The 26,711-nt window shown below is 39.3% G+C and overlaps 1 protein-coding gene across 10 annotated transcripts in view; it reads left to right on the top strand.

The window, feature by feature from the left end:
* The window catches only part of ADAMTSL3 (ADAMTS like 3), a 388,887-nt gene that overhangs the window by 191,162 nt on the left and 171,014 nt on the right, over positions 1-26,711 (top strand). For all 10 annotated transcript variants that reach the window (XR_010123993.1, XR_010123994.1, XM_054451684.2 and 7 more), the window contains 2 exons: positions 9,395-9,469; positions 21,450-21,607. Coding sequence is in view for 8 of the 10 variants with exons in the window: in XM_054451684.2 (XP_054307659.1) it covers positions 9,395-9,469; positions 21,450-21,607 (233 nt within the window). In the remaining 2 variants the exon portion in view is untranslated. The remainder of the gene's footprint in view (positions 1-9,394; positions 9,470-21,449; positions 21,608-26,711) is intronic.

The raw sequence follows: 26,711 nt of genomic DNA, 5'->3' as shown, positions 1-26,711 counted from the left end.
CATAGTAGAAGGATTTAAAAGTGTAGTTTTGGATCCTTACCCTGGTTCTAATGCTTAGGAACACTGATCTTGGGCAAGTCACTTTAACCTTGTAAAATTTTAATTGTCTTAATTGTAGAAATGAGTTTTCATTAGAATGAATGAGGTAATTTATCTCGTTCCTTAGCATGTTGCCTGGTGGCAGAGTAAGTGCTCAACATGGTTTTAATAATAACTTATACTTACCCAACCCCTAACTGGCACCAGGTTCTTTTCTAAGCCCTTTGCATATATTACCTCATTGAACACTCATAACAACCCATTGGAACAGATATTCCTATTCCAAGAGATTATCAAGAATCTCTTACCACCAAATTTCAATAAGACAGTTTTGGAATAATTCCAAACAATGAATGTGATCAGCAGGAACCAGTTACCACCATCAACAACAAACCTAGGTGTCCCAGAGATGAGCCTACTGTTAGCGACACCATAGGATGGGATGGAGAGGAAGCCTTTTCTCTCCATCTTATATGTTTTCTTTTTTAAATTAGACATGGTCGCCTAGGCTGAATGCAATAGCATAATCATGGCTCACTGCAGCCTCGACCTCCTGGATTCAAGGGATCCTCCTGCCTCAGCCTCTTAAGTAGCTGGCACTACAGGCATGTACCACCACACCTGGCTAATTTTTAAATTTTTTGTTGAGACAAGGTCTCACTATGTTGCCCAAGCTGATCTCAAACTGCTAACCTCAAGTGATCTCCTACCTTAACCTCCCAAAGTCCTGGGATTACAGGCATGAGCCACCACGCCCAGCCACCGTCCGATATGTTTTCAATAATTGGCTTATAGACCATTAGAAACTATAGGATTTCAAAGCAGGCTTAGAATCAGACCTGCTTGGCAATGCCATCTGCATTCTTCTGATAGGAGGTTTCAGACAGTCTGTACTGAGCTTGTGCTGAACCACAAGCAGCAGTCTGCTCTTTCTTACTGTACTTACAATTGCTTCCTCTCTTTATCATCGCCTCCAGCCCCAGGTCTACCTCCAGACCAAGGGGGGCCTTTACCAGGAGGCCATTTGTCTGTGGTTTGTGAATGGCCCATTCTGAAGGGTAAGATAAAGAAAGCATGGGTAATAGTCTTTGTATCAGTACAAGTAGGATTTCAAGCAAAAATACAAAATGAGTACTTTGTTGATAATCAAAAAACAAATAGTTTAAAGAATTTGTGAACCAAATGCCATTACATCAAAATATGTAAAGAAAAATCCCCTGTAGTTAGATGAAATTGAAATCAGTAAAACTTCTGCGAGACTTTAATACATTGAAGTGACTGAAAATTACATAAAGAATCTGTGCAATATAATTGCTAATGTTACATTAATAGGTAACAGAGCATTGCATGGTGAGGAAATATACCTTCTTTTCAAACATTTATGCACCATAATACAAAAACTGATTCTATGCAAGGCTCCAAGGAAGATCAGAAAAAAAAAAATCCAAGTAAAACAGAAACCATCAGAACAGACCTCGCCCTGCAGCTGCACCCATCCATTCCCTGCTTCCTCCCGCTACAGAGGCACAAATGTCTGTCTTCCTTTCCAAGACTAATTAATGCCTCCATCTGCGTTCTGCATTCCAGCTCCTCTGTGTCCTCAGAGAACTCACTCCACCCATCATCCCCTCTCTTTCCTTTATCTTCTTTCACTCTCTCTTTCCTATCAGTGTTAATATGGCCAGCGGCTCTCTTCCCATCTTAAATAAAAGTATAATTTAAAAATGTCTGTGTATTTGTGTGTATATACATGTGTGTATATACATATGTGTGTATATGTATGTTTATATATGTGTATGTATATGGGTGTATAATATTTATATATAAAAATATTTTTAAATTATATATATATATAGAACACTCTTTTAAACGTAATCACGTCTCCAGCTACCGCCCTAATCTTTCACCTACTCTTTACTGCCAAGTCTTGAAAAAACTGTTTACACTTTTGCTGTCTCTAATTTTTCATCATCATGTATTCCTCAGATCACAGCTTCCTGTGCCAGCTACTTGATTGAAACTGCTTTGGCAAAGCACATTAACAGTCTCTTTACTGCTCATCCAAAAGGCACTTTTAAGCCCTCATCTGCAGAGCACTTGGTACTCCTGGCTCCTGCCTTCTTAAAATCCTTGGCCTCACAGGATTCTCACTTCGTTTCTGGTCAGACCTAGAACTGGGCCGCCTCTTGCAGGACAGTGAAGAAATGCTGAAAAGTTTGTGACTATGGACCAGTCCTCCCTTTCTGCCCTTTCTGACTTGAGTTCTCCCTCTCTATATCCTGCACCCGTGCTGCTCAAAATGTGGCTGACAGTCTAGCAGTATCAGCATCACCTGAGAGGCTGCTGCTGGTCGGGCACTTTCTTGGGCTCCACCCTAAACTGCTGGATCTGAATTTCTATGGGTGGAGCAGGTGTCTGTGTTTTAACAAGTTTTCTAGATGATTCATATTTAGGAAAAATGTTTGGGAAGTACTGCCTTATCAGCGTATCACAGAGACTTCTACAAATGTATCAAACTTTAGTGGAGGGTTACAGAAATGAAAGGGAATTCCAGTTTAGGAGATGATCCTTATAGGATGCTCCTTGTTCCTAGCTTTGCCTGGGTGCTTGGCAGTGTGCTTTCTCTCCAAGAGTTATATAGTAGGCAGCTCCACCCAGAAGAACATTTTCCTCAAGTTTGAGCCTTTTTGGCTAAAATCAACTGCCAGCGGGTTTGATTTGCAAGGTTTCACTAAAGTGTATAATTATCAATGGGACAATGGTTGGAATATACACATATATGTACACACACCCCAAGACAAATGCCTCCCCAAGATACCACAGCCTATATTCACAAAGATTTTGCAAGAGAGCCCAACCAATCCGCCCAAATAGGTTTTCTTCAGTTCAGTAAAGCTTTCTAATTTATATGTATTTTCAAAACAATTTTTATTACATATATAATATGCTGTATATTTGTTGTAAAAAAATCCAGAATATCCAGGCAAGGAAATTGACAAACATGTCATGTATTCAGTCACACTGCCAAGAGATTACACCTGTTATCATATTAGTGTGTATCCTGCCCGGGGTGAGGTGAAGTGGTTGAGGATGCATAATATATATTGATAATTTATATTGTAAAATTAAGACGTACTTTTTATAAAACTTATAAAAACTTCAAATGGCACAGAAGGATATAAAATGGAAAGTAAAAGTCACCCTCTACCATCCACAAACTCCTAACCAGTTCCACTTTTTAGAGGTCTAAACAGGATGAACGGTTGCTTCTATTAAGATATTTCCTATGGATGTGTATGTGTGCACCTTTCCATATAAACATGTATGCTTTTGAGAAGTATACAGAATTGATCATTAGGTATAAATTTTTTTACAATTTCTTTTTATTCAGTGAGGTTTTTTTGCCTATCCGTTCTCATAATTTGGCTTGTTTTTTTTTTGTTTTTGAGATGGAGTCTTGCTTTGTCGCCCAGGCTGGTGTTCAATGGTATGGTCTCGGCTCACTGCGACCCCTGCCTCCTGGGTTCAAGCAATTCTCGTGCCTCAACCTCCTGAGTAGCTGGGATTGTAGGTGCCAGCCACCATGCCTGGATAATTTTTGTATTTTTTAGTAGAAACAGGGTTTTACCATGTTGGCCAGGCTGGTCTTGAACTCCTGACCTCAGGTGATCCACCCACCTTAGCCTCCCAAAGTGCTAGGATTACAGGCATGAGCCACCACGCACAGCTGGTTGTGCCCATTTTTTAAAAGTTCATTCCACCATATTCCATCTTTTCTCTAGCCATTGCAAATGGGGCATTTTCTTCCATTATTTTTCTAAATGATTATTGTTGGTATTTCTAAAATCTAATAATTTTTTAATATTAATTTCTTCTTGATTTCTAATGCTTAGACTATTTTTTCTTGACTAATTACCTTGGCTAATCTTTTAAAAACTCTTAAGTCATATGGTGCTAACTGGTATCCCATCATTTCCCCAATTAAACAGCAGTGTTTCTAATGTTTAAGCATTAAGCATATTAATCACGACTTGCATTTGTAAATGATGTTACAAACATTTACTTTATTTTATATACAGAATTTTTATCAGGAATAATGACTGAATTTTACTAAATGCTGGAAACTTATTTGAGGTAATCAAACTTTTCTACTTTGTCTATTAATATGGTAAATTACATTAGTAGGTTTCCTAAATTTGAGCAACACTAGCATTTGTTGGGTAAACTTCATTTGTATATAGTGCATAATTCAAATTTATGATTAAATTTTCTTTTCAAATATTTTACTTAGGAATTTGGTATCAAATAGATGTTAGTGACATTGGAATGTAGTTTTATCCCCAAAATTGTACTGTGTAAAATTTTCAAGCATACATAAAAGTTGATAAAATAACACAATTAACTACTGTACATTTTTTCAACTAGATTCAATAATTACTTATATTTTGCTACATTGGTTCATTATCCCTATCTGTCACTCTATATCTATCTATCTATCTATCTATCTATCTATCTATCTATCTATCTAATTCCTCCATCCAACTAGCTAGCTGACCCTTGTTAATTTACAGACATCACAACACTCACTTCTAAGTATTAATACTTTAGCATGACTCTTCTAAAAATAAGGATCTTCTTTATAACATCGTCTCACTAGTACACCTAAAAAATTATAATTTCTAAATATTATCTAATATCCAATCTATGTTAAAATTTCTCTTTTTATAGTTGTTTTTCCCCTTGAACTGGTCAAGCCTCACTTATTGCATTTAGTTTTTCTATCTCTTTAGTCTTTTTTTTTTTAGTGCACTTATTTTTTCGTGGTATTGACTTTGTAAAGAGTTCATTCCAGTTGTATTGTAGCATGTCCCATATTCTGGATTTGTCTGATCATTTTCCATTTAATTTGTTGATCTCCCTCACGTAATTCCTGTGAATCGATCAGTAAGGTCTTCGGTTTAATTAGAATTGGATTGAACATTTGTGGCAGCAGCACATCAAAAGTGATGCGTGATTTATGTTGCGTCATATCAGGAAGTTGATGATGTCAGCTTGATCCAGTATTACTCACACAGGTGGTGAACTACGCATACTCTTTTGTATAGATCCGTGTTTCCCTGTAAGAAATCTGCAGAGTGATGCCTTGACAAGGTGTAAATATTCTGTCTTGCAACATTCTTTCACACCGTGGCTTTAGTGTACATTGATGATCCTTGCCTGAAACAGTATTTAACACAGAGAGTTGCAAACGGTTATTTTCTAATTCTTTCATTCCTTCTTCACTCATTCTTCTGTTTTTAAAAAAAGGTTTCTGTTTCTGAATTTCTCACTCTGTATTCAGAGATTTTTATTTATTTAATGTTTTATATATTACTGACAATATTCTTTTTGGGTTTCAAATTGTCCAAAATGTAGCCAGTGGGAGCACTTTAAACTGTCTTCTTTTGTCATAATTCCATTGAATTTTAGACATTGCCTTGGTTTCTAGAGCAACAGGTGTTCCAAGCCCACCTTGAATTTTCCCTACTCCGGACCTGGCATTACCTGGTTTTTCATGGAGAGTTGGTTATTTTTAGTGGGCTGTGTGTGTGTGTGTGTGTGTGTGTGTGTGTGTGTGTGTGTCTGTGTCTGTGTCTGTGTGTGTGTGTGTGCTTATGTGTCTATGTTGGGTTATACCTTCAACACTCAGCCAAGGTAGTTGACAACTTTGTTCTAGCCTTTACTTCCTGCTTCCTCAGAGTCTGTAGGTTAGCCATAGATGACAGCTTAGGACCTTCTCAGGTTGTTTCTGGGCATGCACAAAGCTCTGGCATATGCAGAGCCCCACATAGACATGCGGTCTTCTAGATTTTCAGGAATATGTTGGAATTTTTCAAAGCTACCTGTGGACATCTCATTCCCAGCTTTTTGGTTAGCTTATGTTTTCCCCAATTGTTTGTTATCCACCACCTCATGCAACCTCAATGTTAAACAAGTATCTCTGATTGTTTTGGACAAATGCCTCCTGGGGAAAAGCTGTTTACACTGGGCAAACTCCCAGTTAGATAAACCAAAGACAGCTTTGTGAGTGAAGTCTTCCAGGGAACCACTACACAGGTCAAATAATAATTGGGAATTGGGCATTGAAGGAGCTCCAAACCCATTCTACCCCTGCAGAGTCTGCCAGGCTGCTGGTTAGCACTGTGATTATGGGGTGTTGTTTTCAAGGTTACCATGGAGGTGGAGAATGGGGAGAGATGGAAATAGGCAGCTTAGCATGCCACAAAGCTCACTGTTCTTACTGAGCACTTTTCTTTGATAATTACTGCTCAGATTGTTGCAAGCCTTTGGTTAATTTCCAGAGTTTTAAAAATGTTGGTTCTGACCATTTTTGCTGGTGTTTTTACTGATTTTATGGAGGAGAGGATTTTTCAGAAGTCTTTATCACTTTTGCTTGTTTGTTCAAATTAGTCTCTACAAAAAATTAAAAAATTAGCCAGGCATGCTGGCATGCAACTGTAGCCCCAGCTACTCAGGTGGCTGAGTTGGGAGGATCGCTTGAGCCCAGGAGGTAGAGGCTGCAGTGAGCCTAGATCAGGCCACTGCACTCCAGCCTGGGTGACAGAGTGAGACCCTGTCTCAAAAAACAAAAACAAAACAAAACAAAAGAAAAACAACAAAGCATGATGAATGCATTAATCTTTTCCTTACCAGTTTTCAAAACGATGAGCTGTTTGCTAGCATCCTTAAAATGACTGATGTTGTAGTATGCGTCATTTCCTTTCCTTTCCTTTTTTTTTTTGCCCGAAACAAGCTGTCACTGTGTTACCCAGGCTGGAGTGCAATGGGTTGATCATAGTTCACTGCAGCCTCAACCTCCTGGGCTCAAGTGATCCTCCCACCCCAGACTTCCAAGTAGCTGGGATTACAGGCACACACCACCATACCCACATTAAAAAAAAATTATAAAATTTCTTGGTAGTGACCGGGTTTCCCTATGTTGCCCCGACTAGTCTTGAACTCCTGGGCTCAAGCCATCCTCTCGCCTTGGCCTCCCAAACTGCTAAGACTACAGATGTGAGCCACCATGACTGGCCCCCTCCTTTTTTTAAAAAAAGCTAAATAATAATCCATTGTAGGTATATACCAAAAAATATCTGTGAGAAGCATGATTTCCAGTAGGTAATTGTCTAGGCCAAGGATCATGAATTTTTTCTGTGAAAGGCCAGATAGCACAGTAAATATTTTAGGTTTATTGAGCTGTATAATCTTCATTACCATGACTCAATTCTGCATTTGTAGAACAAAAACAGCCTTATCCATTCATCCACAGATAGATACTTAGGTTGTTTCTTCCTTTTGTCTATTGGGAATAATGCTGCCATGATCATGAATGTACCAATATCTGTTTGTGTCCCTGCTTTCAATTCTTTCAATTCCACCTAGAGGTGGAATTGCTGGATCATATGGTAATTCTATGTTTAATATCTTGAGGACTTGCCATACTATTTTCCATGGTAGTTGTACCATTTAACATTTTCACCACCAGTTCACAAGGGTTCTTTTTGCCACATCCTCACCAATACTTGTTATTTTCTGCTTGTTTTGTTTTTTTTTTTTTGTATAATTCTCATCCTAATGGGTGTGAAGTGGTACCTGATTGTGGTTTTGATTTTCAATTCCCTAATAATTATTGATATTGAGCATTTTCATGTGCTTATTGGCCATTAGTATAGCTGTTTTGGAGAAATCCAAGTCCTTTTGTCCTTTTTATTGAATGAGTTGTTTTTTGTTGTTGTTGAGTTACAAGTATTCTTTATATATTCTAGATAATAACCCCTTTCCAAGATGTGATTTGCAAATGTTTCCCCCCATTCTGTGGGTTGCCTCTTCACTCTGTTCATAGTGTCCTTTTGTGCACAAAGGTTTGATTTTGATTTGGTCAAATTTAGTCTTTTTTCATGTGTTTCCTGTGCTTTTAGTGTCATATCCAAGATACCACTGCCCTATTTTTTAACCTTCCTTTTTTAAAGTCTTCAATGTATATATTGGCAGGCTTTCCACGTCAGGTCATATAGCTTCTTATCATTACTTTTATCAGTTGTAGAGTATTCCTTAGTATGGATGTTCTTGTTTATGTAATCTTTCCACATTGATGGACATTTAGGTATGGTTCAGTCTTTCCTTTTACATGTATACATGTTAAAAACAAACAAAAAATCTGGAATGGACATTCATCAAAGTGTTAGAAGTGATTATCTCTGGGCAATAGGATTAGAAAAAGATTTATTTTGTATTTTTGTTTATCTGCATTTTCTGATTTTTAATAACAAACAGGTATTTCTATTTAATAAAAACTTGCAAACTAGTCAATCAATATATTGATATCCTTTGCTTCACTAATTTCACTCTGGAGAGTTTATCCAAAAAAAATTGTTTTGCGTAAGTTAGACAAAAACATCTGCTTGAAGTAATTCGTATCATTGATAATGTTCTAGTTTCATTTAGAAACAGAGAATGTTCAGATAGGGGACTAGTGAGACAAAATATCGTATATGAGCTTAGATTATTACGTGAACACAAAAATTAAATTATCAGAGTATGTAGCAGTGTGAAAAAACATCTCTGAGGACCAGGATTTCTAGTAGGTAATTGTCTAGTCCAAGGATCATGAAATTTTTCTGTGAAAAGTCAGATAGTACAATAAATATTTTAGCCTTATTGAGCCATATGGTCTTCATTACTACAACTGAGTTCTACCTTGAAAAGCATAAACAGCCTTAAATGAATGAATGAAGAGGTGTGGCTAGATTTGGCCCAGGGGCCACGGTTTGCAGACCCTCATCAAAGCACGTGGATTGGTCCATGAGAGTAAAGGCAATTGAGGTAGGCAGTGCATCTACTTTAAACGTTTCTTTAATGTTATTTAAGGGTGTATTTAAATGAAATTATGTAATATTCATCTGCTTTACACATAGTTGGTGATTTCCAAACATTTATTTATTTTTTTCTTGAGACAGAGTCTCACTCTGTTGCCCAGTGGCACGTTCTCAGCTCACTGCAGACTACACCTCCTGGGTTCCAGCAATTCTCCTGCCTCAGCCTCCTGGGTAGCTGGGACTACAGGCACACGCCATCACACCTGGTTAATTTTTGTATTTTTAGTAGAGATGGGGTTTCACCATTTTGGCCAGGCTGGTCTCGAACTCCTGACCTCAAGTGATCTGCCCGCCTTGGCCTCCCAAAGTGCTAGGATTACAGAAATGAAATATAGTTAAGAATATTTTGCAGATGCCCCCAGTTTTGATTGACTTGCTCATTTTCATGGGCCTTTAGTGTACTGGTTTTATTGCAGTTGTGTTCTGTTCTTTCCCAGGAGAAGAAAATGTAATCGCTGTTCCTTTGGGAAGTCGCAGTGTGAGAATTACAGTGAAAGGACCTGCCCACCTCTGTAAGTAGAATTTAATCTTAACATTTTTTAATATCCTGAAAGTTTAGTTAGCCAAAAAAAAACAAAAAACCCACAAACCAAACCAACAAGCAAAAAAACTTTCTCTAAGTTAATGGGTAATGTTACCGAGCTTGCATCCACTTACTTGGCACAGCAAAGCTAAACACTGACATTAGGATTTGCAGCCAGAAACAGTGAGGCATTTATTGCAGAGCACCAAGCAAGGAGAATCAAACAGCTCATGCTTAAGACCTGAACTCCCTGATGTCTTACATGTAAGGATTTTTAAAGACAGGGAGATCGAAGTTATAGGGAAAGTCACAAATTAATACATGGAGGCTATGTACTGGTTTGACCTGAAAAGGTGGAATATCTTGAAGTGGGGGCTTACAGACCATAGGTAGATTCAAATATTTTCTGATTTGCAATTGGTTAAGAAAGGGAAGTTTTGCCTAAAGACTTGGAATCAGCAGAAAAGAATGTTAGATCTGGCCCTTGGGTGTGATCTCCTCCAGGTGCCTCAGGAAGAAATGTAGGACAAAGAAAGGCAGTCAGAGTTTAGCCTCAGTTCCCTCTTAACCGGAGGTCTCTGTGCCAGTGGATCCGTTTGGTAGGGATCTAGATTTCCTGAAAAACTACTCAGGGACATATGTTAAAATGTTAACTTTAGTTTCTATAGGGAACCATACATCCTGTGACTCTAACTTTTTCTGGCTATTGTTTTAATCCACTATTACCTTGTTGCTTGTGAAGTTGCTCATTACTTCTCAAGGCTAGCTAGGTGCCTGGAATTTCTCTTGAAGGAATTCAGATTTTCCCTTATTTCCATTCTTGGGGGTGGTGGTACCCTGTTGGGTACCCCCAATTATTCTGTAGTGGGCAAAATAGTCTATATAACAAGGGAAATTATCTGTATTGTACCCTGAATTTTTCTGTTCTCATACCCCAATGGGAAATTTACCTGTTTAAGATTAATCCCCTCATGGGAGAATAAAAACCAAATTTTATGTCAAATAAACTATTTTTGTATAGGATGGCTGGGTGTGGTTCATTACAGGCTCACGCCTGTAATGCCAGCTCTTTGAGAGGCTATGGCAAGAGGATCACTTGAGTCTAGGAGTTTGAGACAAGCCTGGGCAGCACAGGAAGACCCCATCTCTGCAAAAAATTTTTAAAAAAATTAGCTAGGCATAGTGGCGCACGCCTGTAGTCCAAGCTACTCAAGAGGCTGAGGTAGTCCAAGGAGTAGCTTGGCTACTACAGGCGTGCAGCCCAAGCTACTCCTTGAGCCTAGGAGTTCAAGGTTGCAGTGAGCTCTGATTGCACCACTGCAATCTTCCACTCCAGCCTGAGTGACACAGGAAGACCATGTCTCTAAAATAATAATAGTATATGGAGAGTAAAGTAAGATTTGGGAATGTTGTGGAGATTTCAGCAAAGTGGGACAAAAAAACCAAAACAAAACAAAATTTAAAATACAAAACCTTATCAGTGAATATGGCTGATCAGAACAAGCCTTGCTGCTAGCACATCACAGCTTCCCATCTAGGGGTCCCTGAAGGCTGACACTGGTTTCCCAGAATACTGTGAGTTTGAAATAATAAATAGATGATTGTGATGGTTTCACTCTGGGAATACACTGAAACCGTTAAATTATGCATTTTAAAAGGGCAAAGTTTATGGCATGCAAATTATATATGGAAAAGATGCTTAAAAAACAAAAAAATGCAGCAGATGGTCTTGATAATCTCATGATATTAAAGTCCATTCCCCAAAATTCAGCTCCAAAACTAGTTTTATAAATTGTAAAAACAGAATAAGTAAGCAGTAAACAGAATAAGTAAAGGTGAGGGAGGTGGAGCCAAGATGGCCTAATAGGAACAGCTCCAGTCTACAGCTCCCAGCGTGAGCGACGCAGAAGATAGGTGATTTCTGCATTTCCAAATGAGGTACTGGGTTCATCTCTCTGGGGAGTGTCGGAAAGTGGGTGCAGGACAGTGGGTGCAGCACACTGAGCGTGAGCCAAAGCAGGGCGAGGCATCGCGTCACCCGGGAAGCTCAAGGGGTCAGGGAATTCCCTTTCCTAGTCAAAGAAAGGGGTGACAGACGGCACCTGGAAAATCGGGTCACTCCCACCCTAATACTGCGTTTTTCCAACGGTCTTAGCAAACGGCACACCAGGAGATTATATCCCGTGCCTGGCTCGGAGGGTCCTACGCCCACAGAGCCTCGCTCATTGCTAGCACAGCAGTCTGAGATCAAGCTGCAAGGTGGCAGCGAGGCTGAGGGAGGGGCGCCCGCCATTGCTGAGGTTTGCCTCTGTAGACACCACCTACTCCACCTAGGGGCGCCTGCCTGCCTCTGCAGACTCCACATCTGGGGGCAGGGCACAGCCAAACAAAAGGCAGCAGAATCCTCTGCAGACTTAAATGTCCCTGTCTGACAGCTTTGAAGAGAGTAGTGGTTCTCCCAGCACGCAGCTGGAGATCGGAGAACGGACAGACTGCCTCCTCAAGTGGGTCCCTGACCCCCGAGTAGGCTAACTGGGAGGCACCCCCAGTAGGGGCAGACTGACACCTCACACGGCCGGGTACCCCTCTGAGACAAAACTTCCAGAGGGACGATCAGGCAGCAACATTTGCTGTTCACTGGTATCCTCTGTTCTGCAGCCTCCACTGCTGATACCCAGGCAAACAGGGTCTGGAGTGGACCGCCAGCAAACTCCAACAGACCTGCAGCTGAGGGTCCTGACTGTTAGAAGGAAAACTAACAAACAGAAAGGACATCCACACCAAAACCCCATCTGTACGTCACCATCATCAAAGACCAAAGGTAGATAAAACCACAAAGATGGGGAAAAAACAGAGGAGAAAAACTGGAAACTGTAAAAATCAGAGCGCCTCTCCTCCTCCAAAGGAATGCAGCTCCTCACCAGCAACGGAACAAAGCTGAATGGAGAATGACTTTGACGAGTTGAGCGAAGAAGGCTTCAGAAGATCAAACTACTCCAAGCTAAAGGAGGAAGTCCGAACCCATGGCAAAGAAGTTAAAAACCTTGAAAAAAAATTAGACGAATGGCTAACTAGAATAACCAATGCAGAGAAGTCCTTAAAGGACCTGATGGAGCTGAAAACCAAGGCACGAGAACTTGACGAATGCACAAGCCTCAGTAGCCAATTCGATCCACTGGAAGAAAGCATATCAGTGATGGAAGATCAAATGAATGAAATGAAGTGAGAAGAGAAGTTTAGAGAAAAAAGAATAAAAAGAAACAAACAAAGCATCCAAGAAATATGGGACTATGTGAAAAGACCAAATCTACGTCTGATTGGTGTACCTGAAAGTGACAGGGAGAATGGAACCAAGTTGGAAAACACTCTGCAGGATATTATCCGGGAGAACTTACCAAATCTAGCAAGGCAGGCCAACATTCAAATTCAGGAAATACAGAGAACGCCACAAAGATACTCCTCGAGAAGAGCAACTCCAAGACACATAATTGTCAGATTCACCAAAGTTGAAATGAAGGAAAAATTGTTAAAGGCAGCCAGAGAGAAAGGTCGGGTTACCCACAAAGGGAAGCCCATCAGACTAACAGCAGATCTCTTGGCAGAAACTCTACAAGCCAGAATAGAGTGGGGGCCAATATTCAACATTCTTAAAGGAAAGAATTTTCAACCCAGAATTTCATATCCAGCCAAACTAAGCTTCATAAGTGAAGGAGAAATAAAATCCTTTACAGACAAGCAAATGCTGAGAGATTTTGTCACCACCAGGCCTGCCTTACAAGAGCTCCTGAAGGAAGCACTCAACATGGAAAGGAACAACCGGTACCAGCCACTGCAAAAACATGCCAAATTGTAAAGACCATCGAGACTAGGAAGAAACTGCATCAACTAATGGGCAAAAGAAGCAGCTAACATCATAATGATAGGATCAAATTCACACATAACAATATTAACCTTAAATGTAAATGGGCTAAATGCTCCAATTAAAAGACACAGACTGGCAAATTGGATAAAGAGTCAAGACCCATCAGTGTGCTATATTCGGGAAACCCATCTCATGTGCACAGACACACATAGGCTCAAAATAAAGGGATGGAGGAAGATCCACCAAGCAAATGGGAAACAAAAAAAAGCAGGGGTTGCAATCCTAGTCTCTGATAAAACAGACTTTAAACCAGCAAAGATCAAAAGAGACAAAGAAGGCCATTACATAATGGTAAAGGGATCAATTCAACAAGAAGAACTAACTATCCTAAATATATATGCACCCAATACAGGAGCACCCAGATTCATAAAGCAAGTCCTGAGTGACCTACAAAGAGACTTAGACTCCCACACAATAATAATGGGAGACTTTAACACCCCACTGTCAACATTAGACAGATCAACGAGACAGAAAGTTAACAAGGATACCTAGGAATTGAACTCAGCTCTGCACCAAGCAGACCTCATAGACATCTACAGAACTCTCCACCCAAAATCAACAGAATATACATTCTTTTCAGCACCACACTACACCTATCCCAAAACTGACCACATAGTTGGAAGCAAAGCACTCCTCAGCAAATGTAAAATAACAGAAATTATAACAAACTGTCTTTCGGACCACAGTGTGATCAAACTAGAACTCAGGATTAAGAAACTCACTCAAAACCACTCAACTACATGGAAACTGAACAGTCTGCTCCTGAATGACTACTGGGTACATAACGAAATGAAGGCAGAAATAAAGATATTCTTTGAAACCAACGAGAACAAAGACACAACATACCAGAATCTCTGGGACACATTCAAAGCAGTGTGTAGAGGGAAATTTATAGCACTAAATGCCCACAAGAGAAAGCAGGAAAGATCTAAAATTGACACCCTAACATCACAATTAAAAGAACTAGAGAAGCAAGAGCAAACACATTCAAAAGCTAGCAGAAGGCAAGAAATAACTAAGATCAGAGCAGAACTGAAGGAAATAGAGACACAAAAAACCCTTCAAAAAAATCAATGAATCCTGGAGCTGGTTTTTTGAAAAGATCAACAAAATTGATAGACTGCTAGCAAGATTAATAAAGAAGAAGAGAGAGAAGAATCAAATAGACGCAATAAAAAATGACAAAGGGGATATCACCACAGATCCCACAGAAATACAGACTACCATCAGAGAATACTATAAACACCTCTACACAAATAAACTAGAAAATCTAGAAGAAATGGATAAATTCCTGGACACATACACCCTCCCAAGACTAAACCAGGAAGAAGTTGAATCTCTGAATAGACCAATAACAGGCTCTGAAATTGAGGCAATAATTAATAGCCTACCAACCAAAAAAAGTCCATGACCAGATGGATTCACAGCTGAATTCTACCAGAAGTACAAGGAGGAGCTGGTACCATTCCTTCTGAAACTATTCCAATCAATAGAAAAAGAGGGAATCTTCCCTAACTCATTTTATGAGGCCAGCATCATCCTGATATCAAAGCCTGGCAGAGACACAACAAAATAAGAGAATTTTAGACCAATATCCCTGATGAACATCAATGCAAAAATCCTCAATAAAATACTGGCAAACCGAATCCAGCAGCACATCAAAAAGCTTATCCACCATGATCAAGTGGGCTTCATCCCTGGGATGCAAGGCTGGTTCAACATACGCAAATCAATAAACGTAATCCAGCATATAAACCAAAGACAAAAATCATATGATTATCTCAATAGATGCAGAAAAGGCCTTTGACAAAATTCAACAATACTTCATGCTAAAAACTCTCAATAAATTAGGTATTGATGGGATGTATCTCAAGGTAATAAGAGCTATCTATGACAAACCCACAGCCAATATCATACTGAATGGGCAAAAACTGGAAGCATTCCCTTTGAAAACTGGCACAAGACAGGGATGCCCTCTCTCGCCACTTCTATTCAACATAGTGTTGGAAGTTCTGGCCAGGGCAATCATGAAGGAGAAAGAAATAAAGGTTATTCCATTAGGAAAAGAGGAAGTCATTGTCCCTGTTTGCAGATGACATGATTGTGTATCTAGAAAACCCCATCGTCTCAGCCCAAAATCTCCTTAAGCTGATAGGCAACTTCAGCAAAGTCTCAGGATACAAAATCATGTGCAAAAATCACAAGCATTCGTATACACCAATAACAGACTAACAGAGAGCCAAATCATGAGTGAACTCCCATTCACAATTGCTTCAAAGAGAATAAAATACCTAGGAATCCAACTTACAAGGGACATGAAGCACCTCTTCAAGGAGAGCTACAAACCACTGCTCAATGAAATAAAAGAGGATAGAAACAAATGGAAAATCATTCCATGCTCATGGGTAGGAAGAATCAATATCGTGAAAATGGCCATACTGCCGAAGGTAATTTATAGATTCAATGCCATCCCCGTCAAGCTACCAATGAATTTCTTCATAGAATTGGAAAAAACTACTTTAAAGTTCATATGGAACCAAAAAAGAGCCCACATTGCCAAGTCAATCCTAAGCGAAAAGAACAAAGCTGGAGGCATCACACTACCTGACTTCAAACTATACTACAAGGCTACAGTAACCAAAACAGCATGGTACTGGTACCAAAACACAGATATAGACCAATGGAACAGAACAGAGCCCTCAGAAATAATGCCACGTATCTACAACCATCTGATCTTTGACAAACCTGAGAAAAACAATAAATGGGGAAAGGATTCCCTATTGAATAAATGGTGCTGGGAAAACTGGCTAGCCATATGTAGAAAGCTGAAACTGGATCCCTTCCTTACGCCTTATACAAAAATTAATTCAAGATGGATTAAAGACTTAAATGTTAGACCTAAAACCATAAAAACCCTAGAAGAAAACCTGGGCAATACCATTCAGGACATAGGCATGGGCAAGGACTTCATGTCTAAAACAGCAAAAGCAATGGCAGCAAAAGCCAAAATTAACAAATGGGATCTAATTAAACTAAAGAGCTTCTGCACAGCAAAAGAAACTACCATCAGAGTGAACAGGCTACCTACAGAATGGGAGAAAATTTTTGCATCCTACTCATCTGACAAAGGGCTAATATCCAGAATCTACAAAGAACTCAAACAAATTTACAAGAAAAAAACAACCCCATCAAAAAGTGGGCAAAGGATATGAACAGACACTTCTCAAAAGAAGACATTTTATGCAGCCAAAAGACAAATGAAAAAATGCTCATCATCACTGGCCTTCAGAGAAATGGAATCAAAACCACAATGAGATACCATCTCACACCAGTTAGAATGGCGATCATTAAAAAGTCAGGAAACACCAGGTGCTGGAGAGGATGTGGAGAAATTGGAACACTTTTACACTGTTGGTGGGACTGTAAACTAGTTCAACCATTGTGGAAATCAGTGGGGCAATTCCTCAGGGATCTAGAACTAGAAATACCATTTGACCCAGCCATTCTATTACTGGGTATATACCCAAAGGATTATAAATCATGCTGCCATAAAGACACTTGCACACATATGTTTATTGTGGCACTATTCACAATAGCAAAGACTTGAAACCAACCCAAATGTCCAACAATGATACACTGGATTAAGAAAATGTGGCACATATACACCATGGAATACTATGCAGCCATAAAAAAGGATGAGTTCATGTCCTTTGTAGGGGCATGAATGAAGCTGGAAACCATCATTCTGAGCAAACTATCGCAAGGACAAAAAAACACTGCGTGTTCTCACTCATAGGTGGGAATTGAACAGTGAGAACACATGAACACAGGAAGGTGAACATCACACACTGGGGCCTGTTGTGGGGTGGGGGGAGTGGGGAGGGATAGCATTAGGAGTTATACCTAATGTTAAATGACGAGTTAATGGGTACAGCACACCAACATGGCACATGTGTACATATGTAACTAACCTGCACGTTGTGTACATGTACCCTAAAACTTAAAGTATAATAAAAAAAAGAATAAGTAAAGGTGAACACTTTGAGGCAAAAATTCGTTTATGTGTATATGTTCTGGCATATTCAACATAACTTTATATTCAAGACTGGCACTCATCCAAGAATAGGGCTCAAAAATGTTCCCATTTCTCCAAGAGTGACAAATCTGTTGCTTGGACTATTTCCCTTTCTGAACAATCTCACAATTGGCAGTAGAAGTATTTCTGAAAGTTATCCTTCTTTGCTGATGAATAAAACTGGCTTCATTTACAAAGGACTTAGTTAACATTTCTGAATATCTAAATATAGAAGTGGTTTTATTTTCTGGATTTATGCAACTTTTTTCTTAATTTTTATTTGTAAAAGAGATACTTCTGAAATGAAGCTTATTTTGCAGTAATACTTCATTCTTTTAACATCCATATTAACTATAACTATCCAAAAGACTGCATTACTAAGAACTGAAAATACCCAGAAACATTAATGTCAGTCTCTTTGCTGTGGAGTGAATTTTAATTACAGAATATCCATCTTACATACTGCCTAGAGGTGTTTGTTTAGACCCTGAATTTCCAGTCCTGTCCCAAGCCTGGCCACAGCATTATGGGGAGCACACAGCCCCAAATTTTCCAGGAGTGCATCCCTTCAAAAATGGAAACAATAAGCAGATCCCTGCAAAACAGATTTTATTGTAGCAAAACCTTAGCATTAAATGTGTTTGACTAGCAATAAACTTAAGAAGCCAAGAGGTCATAAACCAAAAACCTCCAATTCAATTGGAAGAATATTTTCCCTTTAAGCCCTATCTGAGGACCATATATAGAGATGTATAAATATAAGCATGGATACAGTACAAATGACCAATCAAAGGAAATTGACATGAATGAAATTAGCATATACTATAGAAATACAGCTCTACTGTACATATAAGTTTGATGTATTTATAACTATGTTAGCCATGCTAAACACTCATTCCACATTTACCTGACAGTACTTTCATGGCCTTTAGAATTTAGGGAGACCTCTTGGGGATGGTTACCATGACCCTGCCTTTTTTGAAAGAAGCCTGAACTTCTCAATGCACATCCTTCAACTAGAAGCAATTAGAAGCATTCTTCATTTTCTAGGCATAATTTCTTTTACAAATAACTAGTAGTGGATTAAAATATTTAAAGGCATCACTAGAGACCTGAGTTGTGAAGATTTTGGGATACAAGAAAGTCTTGATTTCTAATTTTTACTCTTTTTGAGACTACCTATCATATCTTCCTCAACACTTCCCTCCCTCCCCTCAATATTATGTCTGGAGAGGAAAAAGAAGCTGGGCCATGGGCAGCAGGAAAGAAGGCTCACACTCTCTTCCCTTAATTCTGGTGGGGATGTTTATAGGCTTCCTGGGGTCTCCTACACACTAACCACCTTGCTGCAGAAACAACAAAGGGTCAGTGAAACCTCTGAGAACCGAAGGGCTTGTGCATGCAGCTCTCACTAGCCATGAATCACACATTGTAAACAACATGGGGCTACAGTAAATATAGGGAAATGGTGGAAATTAATAAAAACTTAAAGGTATCCATAAGTCAATACATCATCTGAATTGTTGATTGAAACACCACAAACTCCTTTTTTTGTCATTTATTTTTAAGAGGCAGCAGCACAAAGGAGAAGCAAGTTTGCCACCAATAAAAATGACAACTTTTAAAGAACTGCATCGGCCTCCACCTTGCTGTGGATTTGGCACAATGGCTTTGTTAATCCAGATTATCAGAATAGTTTGCATCCATAAACTCTACCTTCACCAAATCACTTCACCAGTCTTTCTTCACCCACCTTTGACTCTGCTTACCCATTTACACAATTGAGGTCAAAACACCTGCTTTCTGCCTCCTAGATAGGCAATCAGTGTTTGTGCTTTAGAGAACTGGAAGCCTTTTGAAATACTCAAATTAAAACTATTTTACAATAAGCGTACCATTTAGTGGAGAAGCAGAGTGGTTTGGGTAATTTATGTGAACTTGAAAATTGTTTTTGCTACTTGTGTTTTTATATCCGTGTCACTGAGACTCTTAGACACTGTTAAAATAGTGGCTAGATTCTGTATTAAAAACAAAGTATCAAAACCAAGTTAACAAAAATGCTGGCCTATGGTTTCCCTATGGATATCATAGCAACTGGTCCTCCCTTCCTCCCAGATCACCTTCCCAGATTTTTACACTCCCTGCCCCAATTCTGCGTCCCAATCTGCAACTTGGAACGCTGTGGTCCAGAAGGTTAACACAATGGTAAAGCAATTACTACCCCAACACAGCCACGGAATCCATTGCATGCTACTTGAATTTAATCAAGTCATTTCAGGCTAAATCAGTGTCTAGAAACTTGTATTTTGCATGCTTTCTGTGAGGATGTGTTATGTTCCACTTCATTTTGCGTCTTGATATTGCCTTAATGCTCTTAATGCTCATCGTTTTTTTTTTCTCATTGACTTTAGAGACATCCACTGTAGGGCCCACTTACTATCTCCAGTTCCCCATTTCATTTTTACTGACAACTCACTTTATAACACTCAGTTTTATATCTTCATTGGAACTAGGAAATGAATTTAATCTCACACTTTCCAAAAATCTATTGCAGTCATGGAGATCAGGGCCAAAGTGGTTGGGGTTTTGTATGCCTGAAAGTAGCCAGCATTATTCTTCGACCGCTAATGACTCCTCCAGATCAAGTAGCTCATGTCCAGCCTTTGAATTTTCCCAGAAAAGTTCCCAGCCTGCCTGTCAGGGATAATCAGGGATGTCTCCTAATGCCTGTTATGCAGTCTGTCCAGGGCACTTGAATTCCTGCAGCTGCTCCAGTGACAGAGAAAAATCCAGCAAATGAAAACAACCAAAGCCCAGCAGGCTATGGATGGAAGCTCCCTAATGCCGGACGATTTTGTCGCATTTTATCAGCTTTCCATTTTTGACACTCAACGGAGTTTTGTTTCTTCTGTGTTCTTTGTTTGAGAGTGTTAAAAACTGGTATGATATCATTGAATCAAGTGTGGGTTTCAGAATAGATTTGGACCTGAGAGATTGTCTGCTCTGACTCCTCATTTTAGGTATGAGGCAATGAAAACCCAAGGCAGAAAGTTAGAGAAAAATACGGGGCCAGAAACGCAGGTGCCCCACAACCTAGCTGTATATACATTTTTTATTGCCTCTCTCAACATGAAAACAGATCTACTAAGTATGGTGACACTTAGAAAATAAAAGAAAGAAAAGAAAGAGGGAGGAAAGACAGAAATTTAAATAAAGTAGAAATGCTTTTTTGTTTAAACTGTGATAAGCAAACATTTTTTTCTGTAGGAAATCTTAAAAGCACTTTTGTTCATGTGAAAGCAAATTCGAATAAAGGGGTTACATGCACAAGGGAGGTCTTTGTGGCAATGGAGTGGTTCTGTATTTTGATTGTGGTGGTGGGTGATAAAATGGCATTGAACCATATGCACATATTGTACCAGTGTCAATTTCCTGGTTTTGATATTCAACTATACTTTTCTAACATGTAAGCATTAGACAAAAGGGAATGAAGGTTACAAAGGACCTCTCTATACTATTTTTGCAACTTCCTGTTAATCTAGAATTGTTTCAAAATCAAAAGTTTTGTTTGATAAAAAGCAAATTTGAAATTTGCTGTGATTTTTGTCTGAAAGAGTAGGCATAAGATCTTTTGAACAAGTAATAAAATGAGTGAACATAGCTTTACTTTGAGTATTAGCTAAATCATGAAAACATAAAGAAAGAAAAGTTTTCTCTTTCCCCTTATGCTAGAAATGGCTCCAAAGAATTGAGTAGAACTATTTGGGCCTGCCACCCTTGTTAGCTCCTTTTTTATGGGCAATTAAAAATCTGATATATCTATTCCACCAATATCAATTAATGTTTGTAAACTGAGTGGCTATTTTGACATTGTTTTGATATCATATACTGACATTGTACTTGCTAAAATGTCTTTTGTAATAAAATACCTTTACGATTTTTTTTTATTTGAATCGTATATTTTAATTTTAGTTATTGAATCAAAAACACTTCAAGGAAGCAAAGGAGAACACAGCTTTAACAGCCCCGGCGTCTTTGTCGTAGAAAACACAACAGTGGAATTTCAGAGGGGCTCCGAGAGGCAAACTTTTAAGATTCCAGGACCTCTGATGGCTGATTTCATCTTCAAGGTAGGATGATCGTCTTCATAAACTTCATGTACCTGAATCCCAGAACATCTTGATTTTTAAAACAATAAGTTTGTTTAGCAAGAGGTCATCAATCATTGTTTTTTATAGAGAGCAGCATGTGTCATCAATATTTCCATCTTGGCAGTCCATTCTTAAAAATTGTTCAGCACTCTTAAATTTCTGCTCCTAACCCTAACAGTTAAAAAACCAACTTCACTTTTATGGGGGAAGGATTGATTTTGTATTTATAATCTCTGGTTGCTTTGTTCGGTTTGTTTGTTGGTTTAAGAAACAGGGTCTCCCTGTATTGCTCAGGCTGGTGCAGTGGCTATGCACAGCTGCAATCACAGCCTTGAACTAATGGGCCCAAGTGATCCTTCTTCCTCAACCTCCCGAGTAGCTGTGTTCAGTTTTAGATAGAGTTTGGTGAAAATGGCCGATGGTTAAATGCACCATATCCTAAACCAGTATTGTGCCGCTGCTTGTCTTCTTGCAAAGGAGAGCAGAGACAACAGGGGCTCGTTCCTTATCCTCCTTTAAGATAGTTATCCTTAAGGCATCTTTACTTCAACCTTCAGCCCTTAGAACATGCAGTCTTGCACTGAGCTGATTCAAGATCAGGATTTGCTTCCCCAGATGTTCTATGACAGATACTTGTCACAAGATACCTTCAGAAGCACTCTTATTCTCTGGAACCATGAGCCTGTGTCCCTTCTCTGGATACTGCTGGGGCATCTTCCCTCATTCAGGGGACACAAAGTATAGTGGCCAATATATTTCCAAGGTTCCAGTTTGAAACTCTTCTGATAAATTTGAAAATGCCTAAGAAATGAAAAAGATAGTTCAGTGTGTGGTTTTGCCGTATCCTGTTTCAGAAACCCATTCCAAAATGTAAATGGAAGCTAGAAAATAGCCCCAACTACCAGTTATATTTTTCTGTATGAAAAAAAAAACCCTTTAGCTTTAAAAAGCTGTCTATGTTCTACATATTAATTTGTCACGGAGTGTTTCACTGAGACATCAGTTGTGTCAGCAGAGGAACATGCATGGAGGTAGATGAGAGTTGCTAACTCATCCCAATCCCTAAGACACAAATTCAGCCTGCAGTGGGACCGGCCAAGCGTTGGCCTGCACAGTGTATTGTTTTGTTTCTGAAACTTTGGATTTCGAATAAACAACGCTTAAAAATCAAGAGATTTTTACATCAAAAGATCAGGGTTTTTTTTTTTTTTTCTGCTTCTCTGTAAAAATGGGAAGAGCTTGCATTTTACAATAGCAGTAAGTGACTATAACTGGGGAACAGCTGCCTTCCAGTCTTGGGTCTGCCGTGGTCCACACCACTATGTATTGTGTCCCTAACACTGAAGGTATAAGTGGTTGATTGCCATTCATCCTGATCCGGGCATTTATATCATCTGCCTAGCCTCCACAGACATTTATGTTTCTGACTTCTGTGTCATATCCTTAAAGCATTGATCCAATAGTCTTCTTAGACGGTCATATTATGAAAGGTTTTAGGGAAGCCATAATTACTTTTTTTTAAACTCTCTCTCTGGTCTATTGTTATGGCATAAATTCTATGCTTTCCTTGCCCTCCTTAGGGCCTTCCTATTGATTCTCAAGTGGAAAATATACAACACACACACACACACACACACACACACACACACAGAGTTTTTGTTCTGTTTTAATTACTACTCAGAGAATCTGTATTCTTCTCAAGTCAACTTGGAGGTCCTTGAGTGAATAGGAGACATTAATACAATGATGAAATAAGGAAAGTACCCACAAAGATTAGTATTTCAAGATATTGTTTGGTTACAGTATCAGCATCAGTAGATCTTAACAATATATTGTTTATTGATACCATTTATAAAAACACACATAAACTGCATATTTCTATGAGTTTGTATGTACACACACATATATGTATACGTATATTTTTAAAAATAATTTGGAAGGAGACATTTCAAAATGGAAACACTGAAAACAACAGTGACTGTTTTAGAGGGGATAACATTTTGTAATACCTAATTCTTAAAATAATGTTTAAAAGGAAGAATGTGGCTGGGCATGGTGGCTCATGCCTGTAATCCCAGCACTTAGGGAGGCCAAGGCAGGTGCATCACCTGAGGTCAGGAGTTCAAGACCAGCCTGTCCAACATGACGAAACCCCATCTCTACTAAAAATACAAAAATAGCCGGGCGTGGTGGCACGCACTTGTAATCCCAGCTACTCAGGGGGCTGAGGCAGGAGAATTACTTGAACCCAGGAGGCAGAGGTTGCAGTGAGCCAAGATCGCACCACTGCATTCCAGCCTGGACAACAGAGCAAGACTCCATTTAAAAAAAATAATAATTAAAAAATAATAATAAAAAGTAAATGGAAGAATGAATTCACATATCACATGCATAATTAAAAATTACTTTACACCTTCTTGCCCAAATTATGTACTCACCTCTTAATAGAGTATATTTAAAAAAATGTGTGTGTGTGTATGTGTGTGTGTGTGTGTGTGAGACGGAGTCTCACTCTGTCACCCAGGATGGAGTGCAGTGGCATGATCTCGGCTCACTGCAACCTCCTCCTGAGTAGCTGGGATTACAGGCGTGCACCACCACACCTGGCTAATTTTTTTTAATTTTTATTTTTAGTAGGGATGGGGTTTCACCATGTTGGTCAGGCTGGTCTTGAACTCCTGATCTCAAATGATCCACCTGCCTTGGTCTCCCAAAGAGCTGGGATTACAGACGTAAGCCACCACACCCGGCCAATAGAGTACATTTTAACAGCGTGTTTGGTGTACACTGTCTGCATTCATATTCAGTCCTCTATGTTCCTGTCTCTGAGTTCTGGCTCTCTCAGATGTAATAAACAGTTCTGGACTTTGACTTCAACTCCTGGAAAGCTTTTGATCTCTCTAGACTGAAAAGGTGTTTTGAAAAATATGTTTATTGAAGAGGGTGTTACATACAACTGTCTGACTCATGCATAAATAGAGCCTCATTTTCATACCTACAGCAATTGTCTCTCATGGATGTGGTGTACTTAGTGGGGGAGAATGTGGCAAAATTGGAGACACTTATGATGAAGTAAGAATGGCTCTGATGTTGTTTTTTTCCTGACTTGGGAGCTTGTCCAAATAATGTGGGTTTCTAGGAAGTATCCTTTTCCATCAGTTCCTTTTTTTTTTGGTTCCAAACATTGTAGTATTTCCCAGCCTGTGTTGTTGCTAAGATAAGGAACTCTTTGCTTCCATTCATCTCTTCCTGGCCCATCACACAATCAAGTAATGGCTGTACTTTGAGTGGGAGGTTAAAAGTGCCTGTGAGGTCACTGATGACAGTCAGCCCTATGTCTCTGTGTTTCATTGTATCTCTTTCCATTCCAGTCAACCAACAGAAACTAGTCTATAAATGGAAGACCTGGCTTCCACCTGAGAGAGGATGAGGCAGTGACTACCGGCCCTGCATATTCAGTGCTAATTTAGCACAGCCATGGGTGCACTGAGCCAGGTGGAGGCACACGCTTTGCTACAGTTCATGTAGTAGACCTTATTTCATGGGCTTTTGATACTGTACTGTTGAACACTGCTGTATTCTTACATAAAGAGTAAAATATGTAGACATCAATGGGATGTTAGGTTGTCTTATAGGTATTGTTGCTCAGATTTTGCAGCTTAGCATCTCACTGTACCAATGAGAAAAAAATTTCTTTTTTCTACTCTTTAAGAAGCTATATTTTCATGGTTGGACCATTCTTGAAAATTGCACATTTCCTTCTTCCAGTGGATTTCTCATTGTATATGCTTGTTTTCCTCAATAACCTGTTTCCCTTTTTTCATTTTTTTTTTTTATTTGTATGTAGCTACAGGGCCTCACTATGTTGCCCAGTCTGGTCTTGACTTCGTGGCCTCAAGCAATCCTCCTGCCTCAGCCTCCCAAATTGCTGGGATTACAGGTGTGAGCCACCATGCCCAGCCCTCAATGACCTGTTTTTCATGGATGACCTTTGTCATAGCACTAAGGGGTATTTTGCATTAGGGCTCTGCTTCTTCAATATGCACATGTTGCCACCAGGAAGCGGTAGTGAGTCTTGGCTAAGTACAGTAGTTGATACCATTTGCTTCATTGATTGACAGCGAGATAGACACTATTCATTCAGTGAGAATTTACTGAATATTTGCATCTATGAGTGGATGTTTGTGAATATCAATTTTAAGGATATTCCCATGAGGATATCTAAAAAAATTAAATTAAGTGACTTTGATAAAGACATCTCTTTCCATGGTTAATTTTTAACTACTGTTGGTAGCTTTCCTCATCTTTTAAAATATATATATATCTTCAGGGAGAAAAAAAAGTTTCTCTTCTTTGGGCTCTGAAACCTTCCTTTTTCAGCCAGTTGTCTTCTTAGGGATTCATTTTTTTTCCACTCTGATATTTTGTGTTTCTTCAGGAAAATATTTTCTGATTGCTTTTCTGCTAGTCCTCAGTTGTACAATCTCTATCTTCAGTTTCCTCAGCTCTAGATATCTTTTATGCTGTCAACCCATGAGCCTCTTTTCTTTCTGGGGAGTTATGATAGCATATTTAACTTATGTGGGGACAAGAGGATTTGAAACTGCCTGTCTTCGTTCTCTCAAAGAACATGTTGCAGGCTTGCGATGCAGTGCAGATGGTGGCTAAATTTATACATTCACAGGTGTTTCAAAACTCAGCAAGACACAGTTTTAGAGTCAGTGCCTGTATTAGTTTCCTGAGACTGTTGTTACTGAGTACCACAACTGAGTGGCCTAAACAACTGAATTTATTGTCCCACAGTTCTGGAGCCCGAAAGTCCAAAATCAGGGTGTTGGCAGGATCAGTTTCTTCTGAGGGCTGTGAGGGAGAAGCTGTCATATGCCTCTCGCCTCAATTCTCAGAGTTCGGGCATCATCTTCCCTTTTTGCATGTCTCCCTCTGGGTCCAAATTTCTCAATTTCTCCCATGCCTTTTTATTTTTTATTTTTATTTTTTTTGAGACAGAGACTTACTATGTCACCCAGGCTGAAATGCAGTGGCACAATCTCAGCTCACTGCAACCTCTGCTTCCCGGGTTCAA

Source organism: Pongo pygmaeus, chromosome 16 (assembly GCF_028885625.2).
Source record: "Pongo pygmaeus isolate AG05252 chromosome 16, NHGRI_mPonPyg2-v2.0_pri, whole genome shotgun sequence".
Classification (NCBI taxonomy): domain Eukaryota; kingdom Metazoa; phylum Chordata; class Mammalia; order Primates; family Hominidae; genus Pongo; species Pongo pygmaeus.
This window is presented reverse-complemented; position numbering and strand designations above follow the sequence as displayed.